This window comes from Podarcis tiliguerta (assembly GCF_965153285.1).
Source record: "Podarcis tiliguerta genome assembly, chromosome: 12".
Taxonomy (NCBI): Eukaryota; Metazoa; Chordata; class Lepidosauria; order Squamata; family Lacertidae; genus Podarcis; species Podarcis tiliguerta.
The window spans coordinates 8,105,501-8,126,006 of record NC_139545.1 but is presented as its reverse complement, the minus strand read 5'-3'; the positions used below and the strand labels follow the sequence as shown (position 1 = coordinate 8,126,006).

Below are 20,506 nucleotides of genomic sequence, written 5' to 3'. Positions count from 1 at the left end.
CCGCTTCTGGCGAACCAGAGCAGCGCACAGAAACGCTGTTTACCTTCCCACCGGAGCGGTACCTATTTATCTACTTGCACTTTGACGTGCTTTCGAACTGCTAGGTTGGCAGGAGCAGGGACCGAGCAATGGGAGCTCACCCCATCGTGGGGATTCGAACCGCCGACCTTTCGATCGGCAAGTCCTGGGCTCTGTGGTTTAACCCACAGTGCCACCCGCGTCCCTTTAGTTCACTTACTTAATAGGCACTTATTTTAACACCATGCATACATCCAGATGCAACATAGCCAGCTGGTCCATCTATGACTGGCACAGACTCTCCAAGGTTTCAGGCAGGACTCTAATGGGATTTGAACCTATTATCTTTTCTATGCAAAGGATTTGCTCTACAGCTGAGCTGTGGCCATTCCTTGCTGCGTGATATACTGCGAAGGCAAAAGTGTGGGAAGTAGCGCCCGCATCAAGAAAAGTTGTGAAAAAGCCACTGCAGTTATCCCTTGTTTAGCCTCTGCCACCTATGCTGACTGTGATGAATCCTGTGCTTTGGGGCTCTCAGAAATCAGCCTGAATACTATGTGGCTTGTGGGTCTCAGTCTCAGGTACACTGGCTTAGTGTGACTTTGTCCCCCGCAAAATCTTTTATCTTTGAAGGAGGCATGGGCCCCGGTTTTGGGAGGCCCCGGACAAAGTGCTCTTGATGGGACCCCTCCCAGTCAGCCCCCTGGGTTACATGCCCAGATCAGTGGGCATACGTTAGGGGCAAGGCCAGTGCATTTAAGCTGATGCCTGTGGGGAATTGGCTGCTGGAGTGGGGGGGGGGGTGAAACCACCTGTCCTGACTCTGCAATGGGCATCAAGGAGCTGGCAGCAGAAATAGTGAAGTTGGAGGTTGGTCCAGGTGGCAGCAGTGGACTGCTGGGTCCCAGGATTCACCCCACCACACCAGGCGCTGGTCCTGAACTCCCCAGAGCAGGCATAGGCAAACTCGGCCCTCCAGATGTTTTGGGACTACAACTCCCATCATCCCCGACCACTGGTTCTGTTAGCTAGGGATGATGGGAGTTGTAGTCCCAAAACATCTGGAGGGCCGAGTTTGCCTGTGCCTGCCCCAGAGGACTGTTTCATGTATTACAGGTCAGTCCTCATAGGTAAATTCTTATTGCCAGGAATAAATTCCACAGTGCAAAACAAATGTGAAAAGCTGGGACCTCTTATTCCCGTATGCCTTTCCAGGTGGTAGCTATTTGTTTCTGGTTGCATGGTTGAAAAATAATGCAATGTGGATATATCTTGTACTTGGAAATTGGACAGCAGGCAAGCTGCAACGCAACATCCCATAATCTGCAAACTTGGATGTGGTTAAAATTCCGTCCCTTTCTTTCTTGCTCCCCACTTTTTAGTTTTTTGGGGGGTTTTTAAGCCACCAAGTTTCTAGCATTGTTCCTAGGTTCACATCAGTAGCTGCTGTGGTTAGGGAGCAAGGAGGTGTCTTGATGGCATGGCGATGTCACAACACACATTTCATGACTGCATGCTATTAGAGGAAGAACCGCCCCAGTTTCCCAAGGTTCCAGCATCCCAAGGGACATGTCAGACTTCTTTCTACCCAAGACCAACAGTGGTTGGCAGGGTGGTGCAGACAGGCTGGCATTGATGGTGAGTGTTCCTGCTGCTTACCTAGATAGGGATGGTCAAGACTCAGGGAGCTCAGTGCAGTGTAGCTGCGCTGGCAGGAGTGCTCTGCTGGCTCCATCACTGCGCTTGCACTGCATTGAGCTCTCTGCACCTTTCCTTCTTGGAAAATGCTTGGTGCTGGGAAGCCAGATGCACAGCGCTGCCCTGCCGGTGCCACCCTGTTGACCTCTGCTGCCTGAGACCCTTCAGAGCTGCTGCAAGCCAGAGCAGTAGATGATCAAAGAAGCTTATGAGAACAGGAAACGAGACACAAGGCCACTGTTTTTGGCAGCCGTCATGTGCTTTTGGTAATGTCTAGCCCTGCCTTGGGCAAATCTAGATTGGAAGGGAATGTGAGAGATTAATTTCCAAGGCATCTTTGCATCGGGCCCAAAGGGTTTAATCACTCAGGATCATATAAACAAAGCATGTGCCACAGTGTTCAAAACAAGCCAGTGGGATTTTTTCAGGTTAATCTGGAAAGGGTGGCAACCTGTTTGATAACGTGTTTGATCACCAGAGCCGTGTCAGCAGCAGCTGTTTCCTGACTTGTCTGCAATATCAAGCCTGTTCCTTTTCGCATGCTCTGAACTCCCCTTGCTTGCTCCGCATTCAAAAGGTGGCTTTGAACTTCTGGTGCACTGCCTCGGAGCTTCAGCCATTTCAGAGTGAGCAGGAAATGTAGATAAATGAGTTCTGGGTCAAACAGACAAGCGTCTAATGCACAAGTATTCTGTCTTGCTAATGCATGCTGTTTTCTGCTGTGAGATGGGTTGGTTGTCCCAAAGGAGCAGCCACTCAAAGTTATGGAGCCTGTCGTGTTTACATACATTGTATGTCTGCTATAGCTTCTGACCTTGTGTAGATGGAAGCAGCCAAGTTCTGATGGTCCAGGCCTAGTTTGTTGGTCTGGTGGAGAAGAGCTAGGCAGACTAGGGGATCCCAAAGTTTCTGAGGCCCAAGCTGAATTCTTGTGAGGATTCGCTGTGACTACCCTATAAGAGAACTGAGCAGAGACTGGGGCGGAGCTGCTGGGTCCACCACACTGAGCGCCGACACTAGAAGGCATTGCACGGCTCCCCAACTATAACACAGTGAGCTGAGCAGAATGGAAGGGGGGCGGGCGGATGCCAAATTTGGGGTTTGCACTGTGCACCACTGAAATTTCAAAAGATCAAAGTCTGCCACTGAACTGAGGAGAAGTGCTGGGGATAGATTCATAGCTAAAGGTAGTCCTTGAAAATGTGGCAGTTCCTTTGCTGCCATGCCTCAGTAAGTTCATTGCATGTTTTATACAAACAAATACTTACTGGGAATGTAAAGAACAGGAAGGGACATTTTATCATGCTTGGTGGATGTGTAAAACAGCCAAAAAATATTGGATACAAATATATATACAGTGGTACCTCTGGTTGTGAACGGGATCTGTTCCGGAGGCCCGTTCGCAACATGAAAAGAGCACAACCCACAGTGGCACGCCTGCACATGCACGGGTTGCAATTCGCCGCTTCTGCGCATGCGTGTGACGTCATTTTGTGCCTCTGCGCATGCGCGAGCGGCGAAACCCGGAAATAACCCTTTCCAGTACTTCCGGGTTGCTGTGGGACGTAACCTGAAAGAACGTAACATGAAGCGGAGGTAACAAGAGGTATGACTGCACATTGATATGGAGAATTTTGAAGATTAACTTTCAACTGAAGCCTGAATTTCCCCCGCTGGGACTTATAGATATACAGTTAGAAAAGGTCTATGGGACTTTGTTTCAGTGAGACTTTTATATGGTAGAGCATCATGCAGGATAGAAGGTCCCAGGTTCAGTCCCCAGCATCTCCCGGGGGGCTGGTACTGTCTGGCACCCTGGAGAGCTGTTGCTTCTCAGCGTTGGCAATATTGAGCTAGATGGACCAGTTAAGATGGTTTAAAGTGAATGAGCTGCTCCATTTCTCCCTTGCTCCTTCTTCTGCTAGGAAACAAGCCATTGTTTAGCTTGATGCACTGTTATGTCCCGGGCTTGTGGTTTGTTCCCCCTAAGCCACAGACACATATTGGCTTCTGTTCGTGGTTTGTTTGGCGAACCTGCAGCTGGATACGCAACAAGCAAAACCATAGCTTGTTTCCCAGCAGTAGGAGGAGTTCCTCACCTGGGTAACAAACAAGGTGGTATAGTGGTGAATTCTTACTACAAGGGGAAGAGCAAAACACCTGGGATTTCAACAGTGTGCATCAGCATGGTGCTCATTCACATTAAACCCCAGTTTATTTTAACTATGGTTTAATGTGACATGCAAACCAGGCTATTACATTCTAATTGCACAATACAATGCATGCTCTTAAAGTAATCCAGAAACTTTAGATTATTTTAACCTGTTTCAGTCTTCCCCAATTTATCAGTCTTCTCTGCCCCCCAGCACCACAGAATTTCTGAAGATGATTACTTTTCTGGTCTTCATCATGCTTGAGGAGCTTCAAAGATTTATTTTATTGACTGCTGAAATTCTTCTGTTGGTAGGAGCTGGTTGTCATGGGAGCCCCAGGATCTTATTACTGGACCGGGACCATCAAAGTACTGAATCTCACTGACAATATTTATTTCAAGCTGAATGATGACTCTGTGATAGCCAAGCGGTATACATACCTAGGTAAGTGATATGGAGTTGCCCATTGTTACTAGTCTCAAGTCTTGGTTTCCTCCAGATGTTGGGACTACAACTCCCATGAATCTCAGCCATCACAACCATGCTGGTTGGGAGGCACCAGGCTGTGGGACACCGGTCTAAACTGTCTTGCACAAAGCTTTTTAGTGGTAGGTATGGGAAATCTGCATGAACATAAGCCTTCTAAATGGACATTTTTTTAAAAAAATCCTAGTTGGTATCTGCGTCAGATTTGAATTGATTTTATGAATGTGCTCTGGTTGTCTTAAAGTGTTTGCTTATATCTTTATCTGTTTAGAAAAATGTTGTTATATATGCAGCTGTTTCATATAAGTTTTTATTATGTTGTGAATTGCTTTGGGATGCCCCATGGGAAGTGATAAAGAAAGAAAGAAAGAAAGAAAGAAAGAAAGAAAGAAAGAAAGAAAGAAAGAAAATACACAGAGAATGGGTTATTTTAGGCCTAATGGCCTAAGTCAGTGTATTTCAGGGTCCCTTGTGTTCTATGAAAGCTTGTTAGAGCTTTTTCAGTGACATGTTTTGGACCTTTAAAGTCCTTAATTATTGGGGCTGAGCTTACCTCGATTTTTTCTCCTTCTGTATATACTGACTTGGAGTTGTCTTCTGAGGTCTTTCTCCAGGTGGCCTTACCTTTTGAGGTTCAGGAGATGACAAATAGGGAGAGTATCTTTTCAGTGGTGATATCCTGGCTGTAGAATGCCCTCCCTAGAGAGACTGTTGTTCCCCCAAGCAATAGGATCTTGAAACTTAAAGACTAACAAACGTATTATCTCACAAGCATTTGTGGACTACAGTCCACTTCCTTAGATGCACCATTATTATTTTCCCAGGTCAGTGTTAGGTGTGTCCTGCATTGCACTCTTGGTTCACATGGGATGATGCTAGTAAGCTTCATAAATGGACAGTAAGCCTCATAAGCAGGGCTCAAATACTAAAAAACCCTTAATCCTCTGTGAAGTGTAGGGGTCAGTACCATTTGCAGGGTTGTCTCAGTAGATGAGAATGTGAAAATGGCTTTCTGAAAGTCTGAAAACTGCTTGGCTAAACTATAGATTGGGATTTGTGAACTTTTTAATTCAACTCCCAGCCAGTTGCACATGTTGTATAGTATATTAATTTTACCTCTTGGGTATGTCTAAGCTATAAGCTCTAAATGTTCTCGTTTTCTTCTCCTGTACTCTGAGGATAGCAGTTCTTTGAGTAGGCACAGCTGTCTATTGCTCCAAAGAATATCTGCCAAGATAAGATAGGAACTGAAGACATTGCACATCAATAATACTTTGAATACTAAGATTTAAAACGCAGTGAGTGACAGAAGAGAAATACTGAACATTTAATGTCTTCTGCCCAGTCCTCAGTGACCACTTGCTCTCATTATGAAAGCATTTCCAGATTTCCACTTTCTTCTTTTGTTTGGTTTTAAATGCTTTTAAAAACTGGATAATCACCCCTTTTCTTCAGCCCACTATCGTTATTAGTCTGTTTTTTGTTTAAAAAAACAACCACTTAGTGAAAGCTACTTTGAAATTCGTAGTGAAGAGATGGCTGGATATCCTGAAGACCTTGAGGTTTCTGCCTTTGAATAGATTTGAAAAGCTAGTCTTTTGCAGGCAGAAGGGACTGAAATGACAGCCTTACAAAGAGCTGAACCACCTCCCCCCCCTCCTCCTCCTCTATTTACAGACTCCTCCTACCCCATAATATATCATCTGTAGGATGGCAAATTGGACCTCTTCCAAGCAAACCCTTTCCCCTTAGTGTAGGCCCTTAATTTTTGTTTTAATCCTTAGCCAAGCATCATCATCATCATCATTGTTATTATTATTAATTTTATCAATAAAAGCATTTATAAACCGCTAGATCACAAAACTTAGCGCAGCAGTTTACAACACTGAAAGGGAAAAAAAGGCATACAACAAAAGCATTAAAAGATTAAAACAATTTTAAGCTCTTGTTAAAGCATACACTTTATATCTCTTCCCTCAGCCCTCATCCCTTGGCATAGCAGTTTAAACTGAGGGAACCCCCATTTTTGGGTGCCAAATGGAAACTGTCACAAACCAGGCATGAAAGATATAGTTCCTTCAACATGAAGCAATCTGTTTCCTCCCCCCCCCCCCGTGTGTTTCTCATCCCTTTGAGCATCTGTACTCTTAATTTTTATTTTGGAAACCAGGCCCTTTTCTGGCTTAAGCTCTTGCTCTTGTCACCCTCACAGCTTCTGTCGACACCTTTGCCATTGGGTCTCGGGGGGAAAAAGAGAGACATTCAGTTGCTTATTGTCACTTCCAGCGCCGCATGGAGTGCTAGCAAGTTCCTGTACTGAAGAAGCAGACCTCTTGTTGGTTTTTTTGGGTTATTTGTAATAAGCCTAGTATATTTACACTCTATGAGAAGAAAGGGGGGGGGGAGGGAACTTTGCTTTCATCCAGATGGCTGACCTTTTCCTTGGACCTGTTTCCTTTTCTGAATTCATTTGTCATTTCTCTCCTCCCATTCGTCCACCCTAAAAATGCCCTGCTTAGGATATGCGGTGACAGCGGGTCACTTCTCTCAGCTGACGACGACAGACGTCGTTGGAGGAGCTCCTCAGGATGGAGGCGTCGGAAAGGTGTGGCTCTCGATCAAACAATGGCTCATTTAACTAACGTGGCAGCATATTCACTGTTTTGACTGAGTTCCCGGAAAAAAGGATGAACAAGGCATTTGGGGCTACAGTAATTTGGAAAGGGTTTATTGACACTGGCTTGGGTCATCAGATTAGTTGCCTTAAAAGTGGTTCACGGGAGGAATGTTTCGCATTCCCACCAGACCCACGAAAAGCCTCTTTGGGGAGTGGGGGCTCTTCTGAAAAATATATGGTGGGAGTGTCCTAAAATTAGGTGTAGGTCTGCCGATTTTGGCTGGTTATCCCCTTCCTCAGAAGCCCTTATACACACCCCGTGTTGTTAAGGAGGGTGCTGGCTTTTGGGTAGGTAGGAAAGGGCAGTGTGGAGGAGGAAATGGAAAACATTCATTCTGTGAACTTCCTTAACTTATGTTAGGATCAATGCCACTGTTATGCATTGTTGTATTGTTTATGTAACATTCTTCAAATAAATGTGCAAAGCATTTTTTGCAGTGCTGATCTTCCTTGGTTTTGTAATGTTCTTTTGTGACGGACTAGGGACTTGAGGGCTTGCTAATACTGAGCTGAACCAGTTCAGCACTGACTGTCTAACCAGATGTTCACGTGTTGCTTTTGCAAAGAGGCAACAGATATACAAAGGGGCTGTGGGGTTAAACCCCACCCTGAGGCCATGCAGATTCTCCTTGTCTTACTGCGAAATGTCTTCTCCAAAGAGATTTGCCTGTCACCTACCGGTACTTTGATTTCTTTTAGAGGCCACTTGAAAACAGCTTGACCTACGGAAGTGTTTGGTGCATTTTCATAAGAGATAGCTCACTTCACTGCGGGTGACTCTTGCTTTTTCTTTTTGCTTTTAAAAATCATATCCATCTTTAATAAAACTTATGTTTTATTCTTAGTTATTTTATTGTATTTTGCTAATCTGCCTACAATTTTGTGGAAATATGAGGCAAAAACTTTTCAGATTAATGGATGAAGTACCCACAAACATGTACTCTTAGCTGTATTTTGCTAATCAATAATGAGTGGATTCATATGCAGTAGAATCAATTACTTTCTTCTTCTGTTTAAAACTTCACAGGTATATATATTTCGCACTGATAGGAGGTCTGGTTCTTTAATAAAGATCTTTCAGGCTTCTGGTAAAAAGGTGGGTAATCCTTTAAATAATTGGTTGTTTATTTTCTATGTGGAATATATTGCTTTTTCTTTTAATCCTGCAGATTAGTTCTGATTATAGCTATACTGCTCACAATTTCTTATGGCCTGGGGCTGTAATTTTCTCTATTGTCCAATGCAGAGTTGGTCTAAGACAGGCATAGGCAAACTCGGCCCACCTGATGTTTTGGAACTACAACTCCCATGATCCCTAGCTAACAGGACCAGTGGTCAGGGATTATGGGAATTGTAGTTCCAAAACATCTGGAGGGCCAAGTTTGCCTATGCCTGGTCTAAGACATGGTGTTACTTGTGGTATAGCAACAAATATCCCCCCTGCCCACCCTGCAAATCTTGGTACATAATACTTTAGGTTGGTCAAGATTTCACAAGTGAAATCATTCCCTAACAGCAAAAAAATAAAACAATCATCAATGAAGCAACTAATAATTTGTGGTGTTTTGCGCCACACAAAATCAGTTGCCTGAGGTGGCTGCTCCACTCTGCCACACGGTAGGGCCGGCCCTTCACATTTTACTTTTTCTCACTGCCCACGTGGGTATCTTGATATAGTCACACGTGGTGAAATAAGACATTTGAGCATTTGTCAAAAGTGATGGTTTGATCTGAGAGGCAATAGCTGTGTGAGAAAATCTCAAATGTAAAATAGCCCTCAGAGATTTTGATACTGAGCCCTGTTCTGACAAAGGCTTTGAAATGTTTGAGGGTTTTGTGTGTGTGTGTGTGCGCGCGCTTTTTATTTGTGAAATGTATTTCTGAGGTACTAAAATTATAAGAAGGTCTAACATTTCCATGATGTCAACAACAAGGGTGCACTCTTTTTTCCTTCATGTTAACAACCTTTTCCTGTTTCTTTGGGGAGGTGGGGAAATGTTAGGGTTGTTAAGCAGGCAAGTGAATATCGGTCCATCCAAGAATAGTTCACTCTGTGCCACATTTCTGTGTTGCTTGGGTCAATGGAACCAGTAGGTTTATGGGACCACGTGGAATGCAGCCGTCCCTTTCTGTCACATGATCCTGTCATGTGATCCTTGCTGAGTTGGTAGCTGCAAGACCACTTGTGGGCATTTGTGATGCTGTAGCACAGCAAAGATCAAGCCAGCGACTCTCTTATCTAGTGAACTACTACAGTGGCGCAGAGCGCTTGAATCCTGCTGCTGGATTCTTCACTGCTAGAGACTCTTAGCTCCTTAACAGGAAATTGGAAACCATGTGCCAGATGTGAATAGCAAAAAGTTACGGTTCTCACAGTAACTCCAGGTCACCAACTCTGCACAATAATGTTGCAGTTGGGCAAACAAAATCCCTTTCCAGCTTGAAATTGCTTACATCCACTGTGACATATTGCTCAGGTATTCGCTGCCTAGATTTTTTATTAGTATAAAAACCGCCAATGCGTAATGAAAGCCTTGTAAACAAAGAACCCACAAAGGGAGCGAAATGCTAAATGTTTGACCTTAACCCTGAAAAAGCAAACAGATTGGAGATCTGAGCTGATGGCTTGCACTTTCTCTCATCTTTCTGCCGTGACTTGCAAACAGTTTTTTGCAATCTTTTCTGTATTTGAGAAGTCAGTGTCCACTCTGTAGTGATAGGTGTGGCTGTTGTTGCATTGCTGATATCATCATTGGCTGGAACCTTAGGCTCATCTTGGCCAAAGACAAGTTGAGTGACCAAATTAAGGAGTGTGGGTGGTGGGTGGGAGGGAAACACCACTTTTCAGCCAATCAAGAGCATGTAATGAGGTGAGAGTAATAATGCTAGTGGTAAAATAAAGATCGTCGGATATGCTTGCAATTTGGCATTGGATGAATTGCACACAGTCCCAGATTCACAATGGGTGAATAAAGACAAAAGGTTAGGAAGTAAGGAAGAAATGGAACCATTTCAGGCAGAATCAGATTAGGACTGCCACATGGAAACTCTAATGAATGTGTCAGTTCACGCTGACAGACTCTAGGGTTGTGCGCTCATCTCACTCTATAGGCCGGGAGCCAGCGCTGTCCGCAGACACTTCCGGGTCACGTGGCCAGCGTGACAAGCTGTATCTGGCGAGCCAGCGCAGCACACGGAACGCCGTTTACCTTCCCGCTAGTAAGCGGTCCCTATTTATCTACTTGCACCCGGGGGTGCTTTCGAACTGCTAGGTTGGCAGGCGCTGGGACCGAGCGACGGGAGCGCACCCCGCCGCGGGGATTCGAACCGCCGACCTTTCGATCGGCAAGCCCTAGGTGCTGAGGCTTTTACCCACAGCGCCACCCGCGTCCCTTTAATAATAATTAAATAATTAAATAAACAAAGAAATAAAGAATGAATGAATGAATGAAAGCTGGCGTAACCCAGTGGCCCAGAGACTTCCGAGAGCTGCTGTGCTGTGAGAGATAAAGTAGCAAGTTGCTGTTTCAATTACAAACAACGAAAAGCATAAATGATTTCCTCCTGTGTGTGGGCAGATACTGAATGCTTTGTTGTGACTCGGCTTGGTTGCAGATGGGCTCTTACTTTGGCTCCTCCTTATGTGCAGTTGATCTGAATTCTGACGGCCTTTCGGACCTCCTGGTGGGAGCGCCCATGTTTTCCGAGATCCGGGATGAAGGTCAAGTCACCGTCTACCTCAGTAGAGGAAACGTGAGTATAAAAAAGGAGTGGAGCAAAATGGCCCCGGGGAAATCCTTTAACGCTAATCTCAGATCAGCTGCACCGTATCATGCAAGTTCTGCTTTAAGGCACTGAGCAGAGGTGGGTGCTGTTTCGGCTCCGGAATAGAAACGGCCAAACAGTCCTAGCAAAAAAGTCAGGATTCCCTTGTTTTTCATAATTTGGGATATCCAAAATCCAGTAGATATCTAATTCCATTGATGAAGAACTGCCACATTAGCCTGATATTTCATAAAACAGTAAAGTCCTGTAACCCATTAAAGGTGGATAAGAAGAAATGCTTTTTCACAGGTTAGGCTCACTTCTTCCATTGCATAAATCATTATCAACATTGTGGTTTATGTTTCAGTACTTTTATCTTTTTTTTAAAAAATAATATTTATTAAATGTTTAATAGTTACAAAAAGAAAAAGGGTAAAAAAGAAAAGAAAAAACAATAAAAAATTTAACAAATAATACATCAAAAATAGAAAGAAAAAACAATACAGCAAAACAGCAAGAAAAAAAACTACAACATTTAAAAACACATCCAAATTTCATTTCTTTATCTTTCATATGCTTGTTTCCTCGACTTCCTCACGCCTCCCTTTTTTGTATTCTAGTTCAAATTAGCTGGTTCAGCAAATCCTTTCCCTCTTTCTCAATTTTTGTTCTATAATTTATCTTAACACAGTTTAACTTTAAATTTTTCACTTGATTAACAATCAATTTTTATATAATTCTTCATAACACTTCTGCTAAAACCATATAACTTCATTCCATATTTTTCAGTACTTTTAGCAGTCATTTTCATTGGCAAATACCTAAAAGGAGCTTGTAAATGCAGCACAGCCCAGCATAAAAAACCCCAGCGATATGACAATTGCAAGGAGCACAATTATTATTATTATTATTATTATTATTATTATTATTATTATTATTTATACCCCACCCATCTGGCTGGGTTTCCCCAGCCACTCTGGGCGGCTTCCAACACTATTAAAATACAGTAATGCATCAAACATTAAAAGCTTCCCTAAACAGGGCTGCCTTCAGATGTCGTCTAAAGTCATCTGGTGGGAGGGTGTTCCACAGGGCGAGTGCCACTACCGAAAAGGCCCTCTGCCTGGTTCCCTGTAACTTGGCTTCTCACAGTGAGGGAACCGCCAGAAGGCCCTCAGCGCTGGACCTCAGTGTCCGGGTAGAACGATGGGGGTGGGGACGCTCCTTCAGATATACTGGACCGAGGCTGTTTGGGGCTTTAAACAGCCTCAGCATATGGCAATGGCATTAAAACCCACAGTCTGAAAACACCCTCGAAGCACAGGGAATACTTATGTGTTTACAGCTTGCAAAAAAGCAAACAGTGATGGTTCTAGACAGGCTGCCTCTGAGAGGCATTTTGGCACCGCAATAGAAAGGCACCATCCTTTGTGTTCACCGGCCAAGCCTCTGATGGTGGCGGCATATGGAGCTGTTTGGTGAGACGGGTTCAGGTGGGCATCTAGAATTTAGACTGGGATAGAAGCATGGGGACTCCCTTAGTTTTATACAGAAGGACTCAAAGTCTAAGAGTACACAAGAAACAGCAGTGTCACAATTCTGTGCTCAGCTCTGATTAATGTAGAATCCTGTCAGAGTAGGTCTGTTCCTTTCCCACTGTCAGGGATTCTGCAACTTGGACCCACAAATTTATTACGGCAAAGGCTTTCATGGATCGGGGTCCCCTTCATTAGATGGCATGCGATGAGATGAAGGTTTTATTATTATTATTATTTATTAAATTTGTATACCACCCTTCATCCATTGATCTCAGGGCGGTTCACAGCATAAAAATGATTTGCCAGCCTTCTTGTTAGGAGTCTGCTTGGTCAACTGAGCGGTATGTTCTGCTTGGTGTATTCGTGTATTCCAGGATCCAGTTTTTCTCCTCAAGTCACTAACTTCAGGGCCCTTGAATTGGGTATCATGTACTCCAGGTCTATTGTTGGTTGTGACCAAACCAGGACATGACACCTATTACAGCTGAGGTTTACAGAATGCACCAGAGTAGCAGCCACTGTTGATATATAGAACCTCCATATTAGAAGAAATGGCATTCGTTTCACTTCACTTTATATACTGAGAGAGCCACTTCCAGTGGTTATGAAACCAGTATCAAATTAAGCAACGGCTTCTACTTCACCTTCCCTTTCTGCTGAAGTATGGTGACTCTTAAGACCAGCCTTTGCATTATCTGGGAGAAAGAAGCATGATCTTGTTTTCAAATGTGTACTTGAAGGTATGTTTTGAGAGTTGAACCCATATGAAAAGCAGCTGCAAGAAGTGACTTTCATTTTGATTGCGTTGAAAACCCTATACAGTGTTGGTGTTCCTAGGAAAAGAAATCACTGGATTGCCCATTGCAAAATTGCCCATTGCACAACCACCGTGACCCAACAGTAGCCTAGGGAAATAATCAACATAAGCTTCCTGTACTCTGAAATGACCGCGAGTTGTTTGGAAGGAACACGAGCCACATGGGCTCTCTCAGAGACACTTTTGTTTATGAAAAATGTCTCCTTTCCCCCTAAATAAATGTTATTGGCGCTCTCCTTTCTCGCGATTTGACACACAAACCATGGCTACTTAGGTCAGTTGAGGTCAAACAGTCACAATGGAATGATGCAACTTTGTGTCTTTCTTCAGATAGTTGAAGAGGTATAGTACAAACATGAAGATTTAGAATTAGAGCACCAGAAATGCAACGTCCTCCAGAAAGTCGTAAATAGAGAGACCCTTTTGGATTGGATAAAATAATCTTGGCGAAAGTCCAACTAAAAGCATTGGGTTTTAGAGATCCTTGTTTCAATCACAACATTCCATTCCTGTTTGGATTACAAAATTCTAGTTGTCTGGAACTTCCAGACTTCACTCTCTCATCTACAATTTACCATATTTTTTGCTCTATAGGACGCACTTTTCCCCCTCCAAAAATGAAGGGCAAATGTGTGTGCGTCCTATGGAGCGAATGCAGTCTTTCGCTGAAGCCTGGAGAGCGAGAGAGCACACCGACCCCTCTCGCTCTCCAGGCTTCAGGCAGCTATCCGCAAACTCCAGGAGCAGCAGCGAGGTTGCGCGCAATCTTGCCGCCGCTCCCGGACATGTTCTGGGGGCTGGGGTCGGGGGAAGCTCGGGCTTTCCCCGTCCCCAGCCCTGCAAGCTCCAGGAGGGGCGGCGAGGTTGCGTGCAATCATGCGGCTGCTCCTGGACCGGTTTTGGGGGCTGGGGTCGGGGGAAGCTCAGGCTTCCCCCATCCCCAGCCCCACAGCTAAAAACGAAGCCAAGACAGCGAGTGGGATCCAACCCGCTCGCTGTCTTGGCTTCTGCCAAAGCCGCGCGCAGCCTCTTCCGGCTGGAGAGGTTGCGCATGGCTAAAGAGGAAGCCAAGACAGCCAGCGGGATGGATCCCACTCGCTGTCTTGGCTTCTTTGCTCTTTGGGGCTGGGGAAAAAAATAATAATTCCCCCCCTTTATTTCCCCCCCTAAAAACTAGGTGCGCCCTATGGTCTGGTGCGCCCTATGGAGCGAAAAATACAGTATCTACAAATTATACTCAACCTTAGTATTTCCCCTTTTAAAAACTTATTATTAATTTTACTAGCATTCCACATTTCCTCACAGGAGTTTAGGGTGTGGAGTACAGTGAGATATCTCCTTTTTCATCTTGACAACAACCTTCTGTAACAGGACTGGATGAGAGAGTGTTTGAGGCAATTGAGCACCCATCGTGTTTGAGCGGGGATTTGAATCCATATCTTCTCAGTAGTTGTGAGGCACATAGTCAGGAAGCAAGGTGACAGAGAACACTCGAGAAAATTGGGGTGCACACAATAATGAATCGAAATATTATCTTCTGGGTTCTGTGAACCCTGAAAAATATTTTGCATTAATCATCCCTAATGACCGTCTCTAAACATGTATTTACTAGTGATTTCCCTGTGAGACTTTATTGAAATTAATATTATTAGAAAGCGTGTTCTAGATTTGCCAATGTGTTAATGAATACAAGGGCCACTCGGGTTGATTCTGATTTGCCACAGTCCAAATTACTTTCACTCGCTGCACATGTTCCATAGCAAAGTCACTTTTCACATAAGCATCATTGTACCACATGTGGAGCCTCAGGGCAACCTCATGAAACCGTACCTTGCGCTCAGTGCAGAAGAAAAGAAAAACACAATAAAACTTTACTTTCACCTCATTGTTTTTGTTACAGATTCATTATATAGGATTTTCTTTATGTCAGCAGCTTTCTGAAGACCTCCCAAAAGATTTGATTGCAATTTCCAGAAACCAGTCCCTACCTATTCACAAAAAACACGGGAAAGACCCCTTGAGATAGACACGGAGCTGGGTTTAAACAACGGTGTTTGGTTTCCTTATGGAAATAACTCTCCTGCACCTGAAGTCTAGGGTAGAGGGCAGAAATGGACATAAAAGCATGAAAAACATATCAGCATTTTTGTGGGAGCTTTGGTAGGGTTTAAAAAAGAAAAAAATATATTTTTGCTCTTTTTGGTCACTCTCTTATATCTAACCCAACTACATTCTAATGTTGTCAACCTATTCCTATGTAAAGTGGTTTCTTCGTCTTTTAGGATTCTTTTGCTTTGCTCCACCCCAAAATAACAGACTCTAAAGCATGGCATTTTTTTTCCCTATGAAAGATGGAACTGAAAGCTGCAGTAATGGCCAATGTTGTTGGTAAATGTACAAGTCAAGTCCGAAGAATCAGATAATTCCCCATGCAGTCCACACATGATAGCTTTGCATCTTGTCTCTTTCATACAAGAGGGAACGACCCTTCTAGGACAACACTTGCCAGCTCCATTTTTATAAGTACTTTGTTAAGAATGATTTAAAACCTGCTGGCTTATTACCTGGAGGCACTTTTTTTTTAGGCAATCGAAACATTTTAACGAATTATTCCAACAGATTAATTTACTTAAGTGCTGCAGACCTCATTATTATCACATGGGAGTTTTGCTGCACAGACTGAGTCTATGCTATTACAACAGTTCTTCTTGGCCATTCTTTGGAACGGAACAGAATTAACCTCACCGGCTTAGTTGCTCAATTGTTTGGAACTTTTGCACTTAGGTTTTACTTACCTAAGATTTCTTTTTGAAATATTACAGCTGGCCACTAATCGGCCTTTGCTCCGTCATCCTGGCTAGGCGCTTCCTTTTCAGAAGCAATTAAGTGCCTTTTCAATTTACAGCATTTCCTTTATATAATGCCCGGGTTTAGTGTTGCCAGCTTGAAATTTGGTTTAGGACATGCTCCAGATGCTTCCTGGGGAACATGTGCATGAGCAGTGCTCTAGCAAAGAGGCCGTGCATCTCTCAACACTGGCTCTGTTTTTCTTAGCCTGTCCTATTTCCTGTTTGCTAGGGAGTCATGGAAGAGCAACTTGTTCTGAATGGTGACAATGCCTACAACGCACACTTTGGGGAAAGCATTGCCTCCCTGGGAGATATGGATGAGGATGGATTCCCAGGTTAGTCTGTTTTCTTTTGCACGTGGGCTCTGGGCTGCTGCTGGGTCTCTCTGGAGCACTCTGAACTGAGGCAGGGACCTGCTGTGGAGTGCTTCAGAAATGTGTATGCTTCAAACCCGTCCCACCCAGATAATTCTTCATCTTTGAAGGCACACTTTCTCCCCCAGAGAGGGTTTTTTTGTGGCTGACAGATCTAGCTTCTAATCCATGGGTAGGCAAACTAAGACCCACGGGTCGGATGCGGCCCAATCGCCATCTCAATCCGGCCCATGGGCGGTTCAGGAATCAGCGTGGTTTTACATGAGTAAAATGAGTCCTTTTATTTAAAATGCATCTCTGGGTTATTTGTGGGGCATAGGAATTCATTCCCCCCCCCAAAAAAAAAATATAGTCCGCCCCGCCACAAGGTCTGAGAGACAGTGGACCGGCCCCCTGCTGAAAAAGTTTGCTGACTCCTGTTCTAATCCAAGTAAGGGATTTTACCAGGGCTCCCCTGTTATGGTGCTTCATGGAAGAAGAAGAAGAAGAAGAAGAAGAAGAAGAAGAAGAAGAAGAAGAAGAAGAGTAGTAGTTTGGATTTGATATCCCGCTTTATCACTCCCTGAAGGAGTCTCAAAGCGGCTAACAATCTCCTTTTCCCTTCCTCCCCCACAACAAACACACTGTGAGGTGAATGGGGCTGAGAGACTTCAAAGAAGTGTGACTGGCCCAAGGTCACCCAGCAGCTGTATGTGGAGGAGCAGAGACGCGAACCCAGTTCACCAGATTACGAGTCTACTGCTCTTAACTACTATACCACACAGGCTGAAGCATGAAGGGATGTTGAAGCAATGTATATTACCTTCTTCTTGTCAGTTCTCTGATCTTTCCTAGTCCTGCTAGGGGTGCCTGTCTGGGACCTGCAAGGAGGTGTGAGAAGTTACTATTTTAGGGTGCCATTGTATCTGTGGGACAAATTTATTCCAACAGGAAAGCACTTTCCCTCTGTGTTATCCTCACTGCCAATGCAATGGCGAGTAAACTACATTTGTTTCACACTGGATTTTCCATACTGTGTTGCTGAAGGTTACTTCTTGTTGTTCAGAGTGTTGCTGAAGTTACTGGCAGAGCAAACTATTCCTGTTCAAAAGAATACCTACAAATCAGCCTTAATAAACAAAGGGCCCTTGCTGTTGGAAAGAAAGGTCAACATTTTTATACTCCCAAATACAGTAACACACCAGAATGAAAACAGCCTAGAAAAATAACACTGAGCGTCACAAAATCCAGTTAAAATTTGCCCTTTCTGGTTTTGAGTTGGTTTCTGCTATTAATTAACTAAAACTAGTTGATTTATCTGTGGACTAATGGTTGCAGCTCTAATTATAAGCAAATTTGGAAAGTGTTGATGTTCCAGCATTATTATTATTGTCCTTAATTTAATTTATTAGCTTCCCTTCATCCCAAGGTCTCAGGGTGGGTTACAAAAATTTAAAACCCAACATTAAAAACAATTTGAAGCAACTTACAACTTACTTAAAACAGCAGTGCCGTAATTCATCTGGATATAATGTCATTTTGGGCGGGCATTGGCCTAGACACATTCCCTGGCACCCATCTTTGTTGCTTTCTTTCAAACTCCTCTCAGTGCTTTAGAGCTGAGGAATCCATCCCAACTTGCATCATATCAAGGCTTTAGAAAGCTGGCATTATGGGTGGATTTTTCAATGGATCTGCCTTGGCTTCATGGTGGTTGGCTTGTGTTCTGTGTGCCAGTGGTGGCTTCACGTACAATGCCAGATCTCTCCCTTGAGATACATGAAGCATGTAAAGGCTTGCCGTGATTCCCCTTGCGCATGGCTGGTATTATTTGTGGAACCCAAACAGATGTTTCTTATTAGAAGCAATGTAAATATGCATTTTGAGGGTTTTATTTTAAAATCCGCTCATTAAACGGGGCAACTTTTTTCTTAAAAGCCAGGCAGCTGCTGATTGAGTGGCTTTCATCTTTATGATGAAGATGATTTGTTGCGGCAAGAGTCTTCAAAAATAAAAATTGAAAGGGGCTCTTTCCCATTTCCACTGTCTCACATTGTCTTGCCTAGATGTTGCCATTGGTGCTCCTAAAGAAGATGACTACGTTGGAGCAGTCTATATCTACCATGGATCCACGGGGGGCATCATACCTCAATATTCTATGGTAAGCGTTGGGCAAGTGACACTATAGGTTATGTAGAAACGTGGCAGGATATATAAGGGAAGTTGGGGCAGATATAAATGCCACTGAATGTTGTTGTTGTTGTTTAGTCATTTAGTAATGTCCGACTCTTCGTGACCCCATGGACCAGAGCACACCAGGCACTCCTGTCTTCCACTGCCTCCCATAGTTTGGTCAAACTCATGTTTGTAGCTTCGAGAACACTGTCCAACCATCTTGTCCTATGTCGTCCTCTTCTCCTTGTGCCCCCAATCTTTCCCAACATCAGGTTTCCCCGTAGAGTGTTTGTGGGACTGTATTCCAAAAAGAAAAATATAAATGCTTCTTCAAATGCACCTAATCTGCAAGCTGCTTAACATCAGGCTTTTTCTAATACAGTGGTACCTCGGGTTAAGTACATAATTCGTTCCAGAAGTCCATTCTTAACCTGAAACTGTTCTTAACCTGAAGCACCACTTTAGCTAATGGGGCCTCCCGCTTCCGCCGTGCTGTTGCTGCGCGATTTCGGTTCTTATCCTGAAGCACAGTTCTTAACCTGAAGCACTATTTCTGGGTTAGGGGAGTCTGTAACCTGAAGCGTATGTAACCTGAAGCATATGTAACCCGAGGTACCCCTGTATTCTTAAGAAAATTGTTTGTGGTTTTTTTTTAATAAAAACAAACAAGCACCAGGCACCTTCTATTGACTTCAGTGAAGTCAATCCGTGGAATTTGTTGCTGCAATCTACTTACAGAGTTAAAAACTGGCAGTGATCTACGCCCTTTTTGGGGGTTCAGGTCAAAGTTGCTGAGCTTTCTTGGGGAGGAGGAAGGCTTATTTTTTAGGCATTCAGATCAAAGTTGTTTAGCTTTTTTTAGGGAGAAGGAAAGCCCCGTTTTTGGGAGGGTGCAGGGCAAAAATATTGAGCTTTTTTTTAGGGGAGCTGAAGTTGTTGAGCTTCTTTGGGGAGAGCCAGTGATCTACCACAGACGTCCAGTGATCAACCCAGTGATCACGATCTATCTGTTGGACGTGCCTGGTGTACAGTATTTCAAAGATTTTGTCAGTACTACCTCCTGCAATGATTTAGGACACTTTAGTACAAATACATCAGTAGATTGCAGACTGAGCTTTTTGTTCTAGTCTGGATAGTGGCGTGTTTTTGCTTTTTCAAAGACAAAAAGAAATCAGGCTTGTTTTTCAACTTTCAGCTGTTTTAAAGTTCTGGTCTAAATATTTTGTTTTGTTGCTGGGCGGGAGTCCGTACAGGATGCTAAGTCAGAGTTTCAGTGGTTGCATTTGAGATGCTTAGGGCAGGCTGTGAGTGATTAGTTCTGCTGTTTGCTGACTTTTTTAAAAGTACGCATTAACTTTTAAATAAAGAAAATGCAAACAAAATCATAATGATAATTTTTATAAGTGATAATTTGTGGCATGTGAACAACTCTTCTCTGCACACTGAAAAGATGGGAGATTACTGAACAGACTGAAGTGCAAAATGGCATTTTGGTAGAGGATGTCCAGATTTGGACAGATAGATGTTATTTCTTAATTTTTACATATTTGAGGTAATATAGGCATTTCAGAAGGAGACAGCTTAATCATAGAAAACAGGGCAGTTGACTGCTGTCTCTGACCAGATTAGCCTTCAGCTTTTGTGATCATCTTCAGGGTGTGCTCTTGCCAGCTAGTTTCCATTACTTTCCCTTGTGTTCAGCCTCTCTTTCTCTCTCTCTGCCATGTTTTAGTGCTATGCCTTGTCCTCAAGGAAGAGGGCTGAAGGTCATTTGGCTACAAATCCATCAAGCTGTTTCATATGTTTAATTTGTAGTGTCTGTCTACCTGGCCTCCATTTGAACCAGTAACCTTGGGGTGAAAGGCTTTGTGTCCTATTACTGGATCTCTGAACCATCCAGATGCTGTGTATTAAAAAACATACACACACATATGTAATCTTTGTTAGAAGAAAGGATCATTTATTTACAGTGAGATA

At 43.6% G+C, this 20,506-nt stretch overlaps 1 protein-coding gene across 2 annotated transcripts in view; it reads left to right on the top strand.

Annotated features, from left to right (window-relative positions):
• ITGA9 (integrin subunit alpha 9) overlaps positions 1-20,506 on the top strand; it is a 250,059-nt gene that overhangs the window by 41,910 nt on the left and 187,643 nt on the right. For both annotated transcript variants that reach the window (XR_014503854.1, XM_083407018.1), the window contains exons 6-11: positions 4,184-4,313; positions 6,875-6,960; positions 8,060-8,128; positions 10,648-10,785; positions 16,231-16,336; positions 18,421-18,515. Coding sequence is in view for 1 of the 2 variants with exons in the window: in XM_083407018.1 (XP_083263144.1) it covers positions 4,184-4,313; positions 6,875-6,960; positions 8,060-8,128; positions 10,648-10,785; positions 16,231-16,336; positions 18,421-18,515 (624 nt within the window). In the remaining variant the exon portion in view is untranslated. The remainder of the gene's footprint in view (positions 1-4,183; positions 4,314-6,874; positions 6,961-8,059; positions 8,129-10,647; positions 10,786-16,230; positions 16,337-18,420; positions 18,516-20,506) is intronic.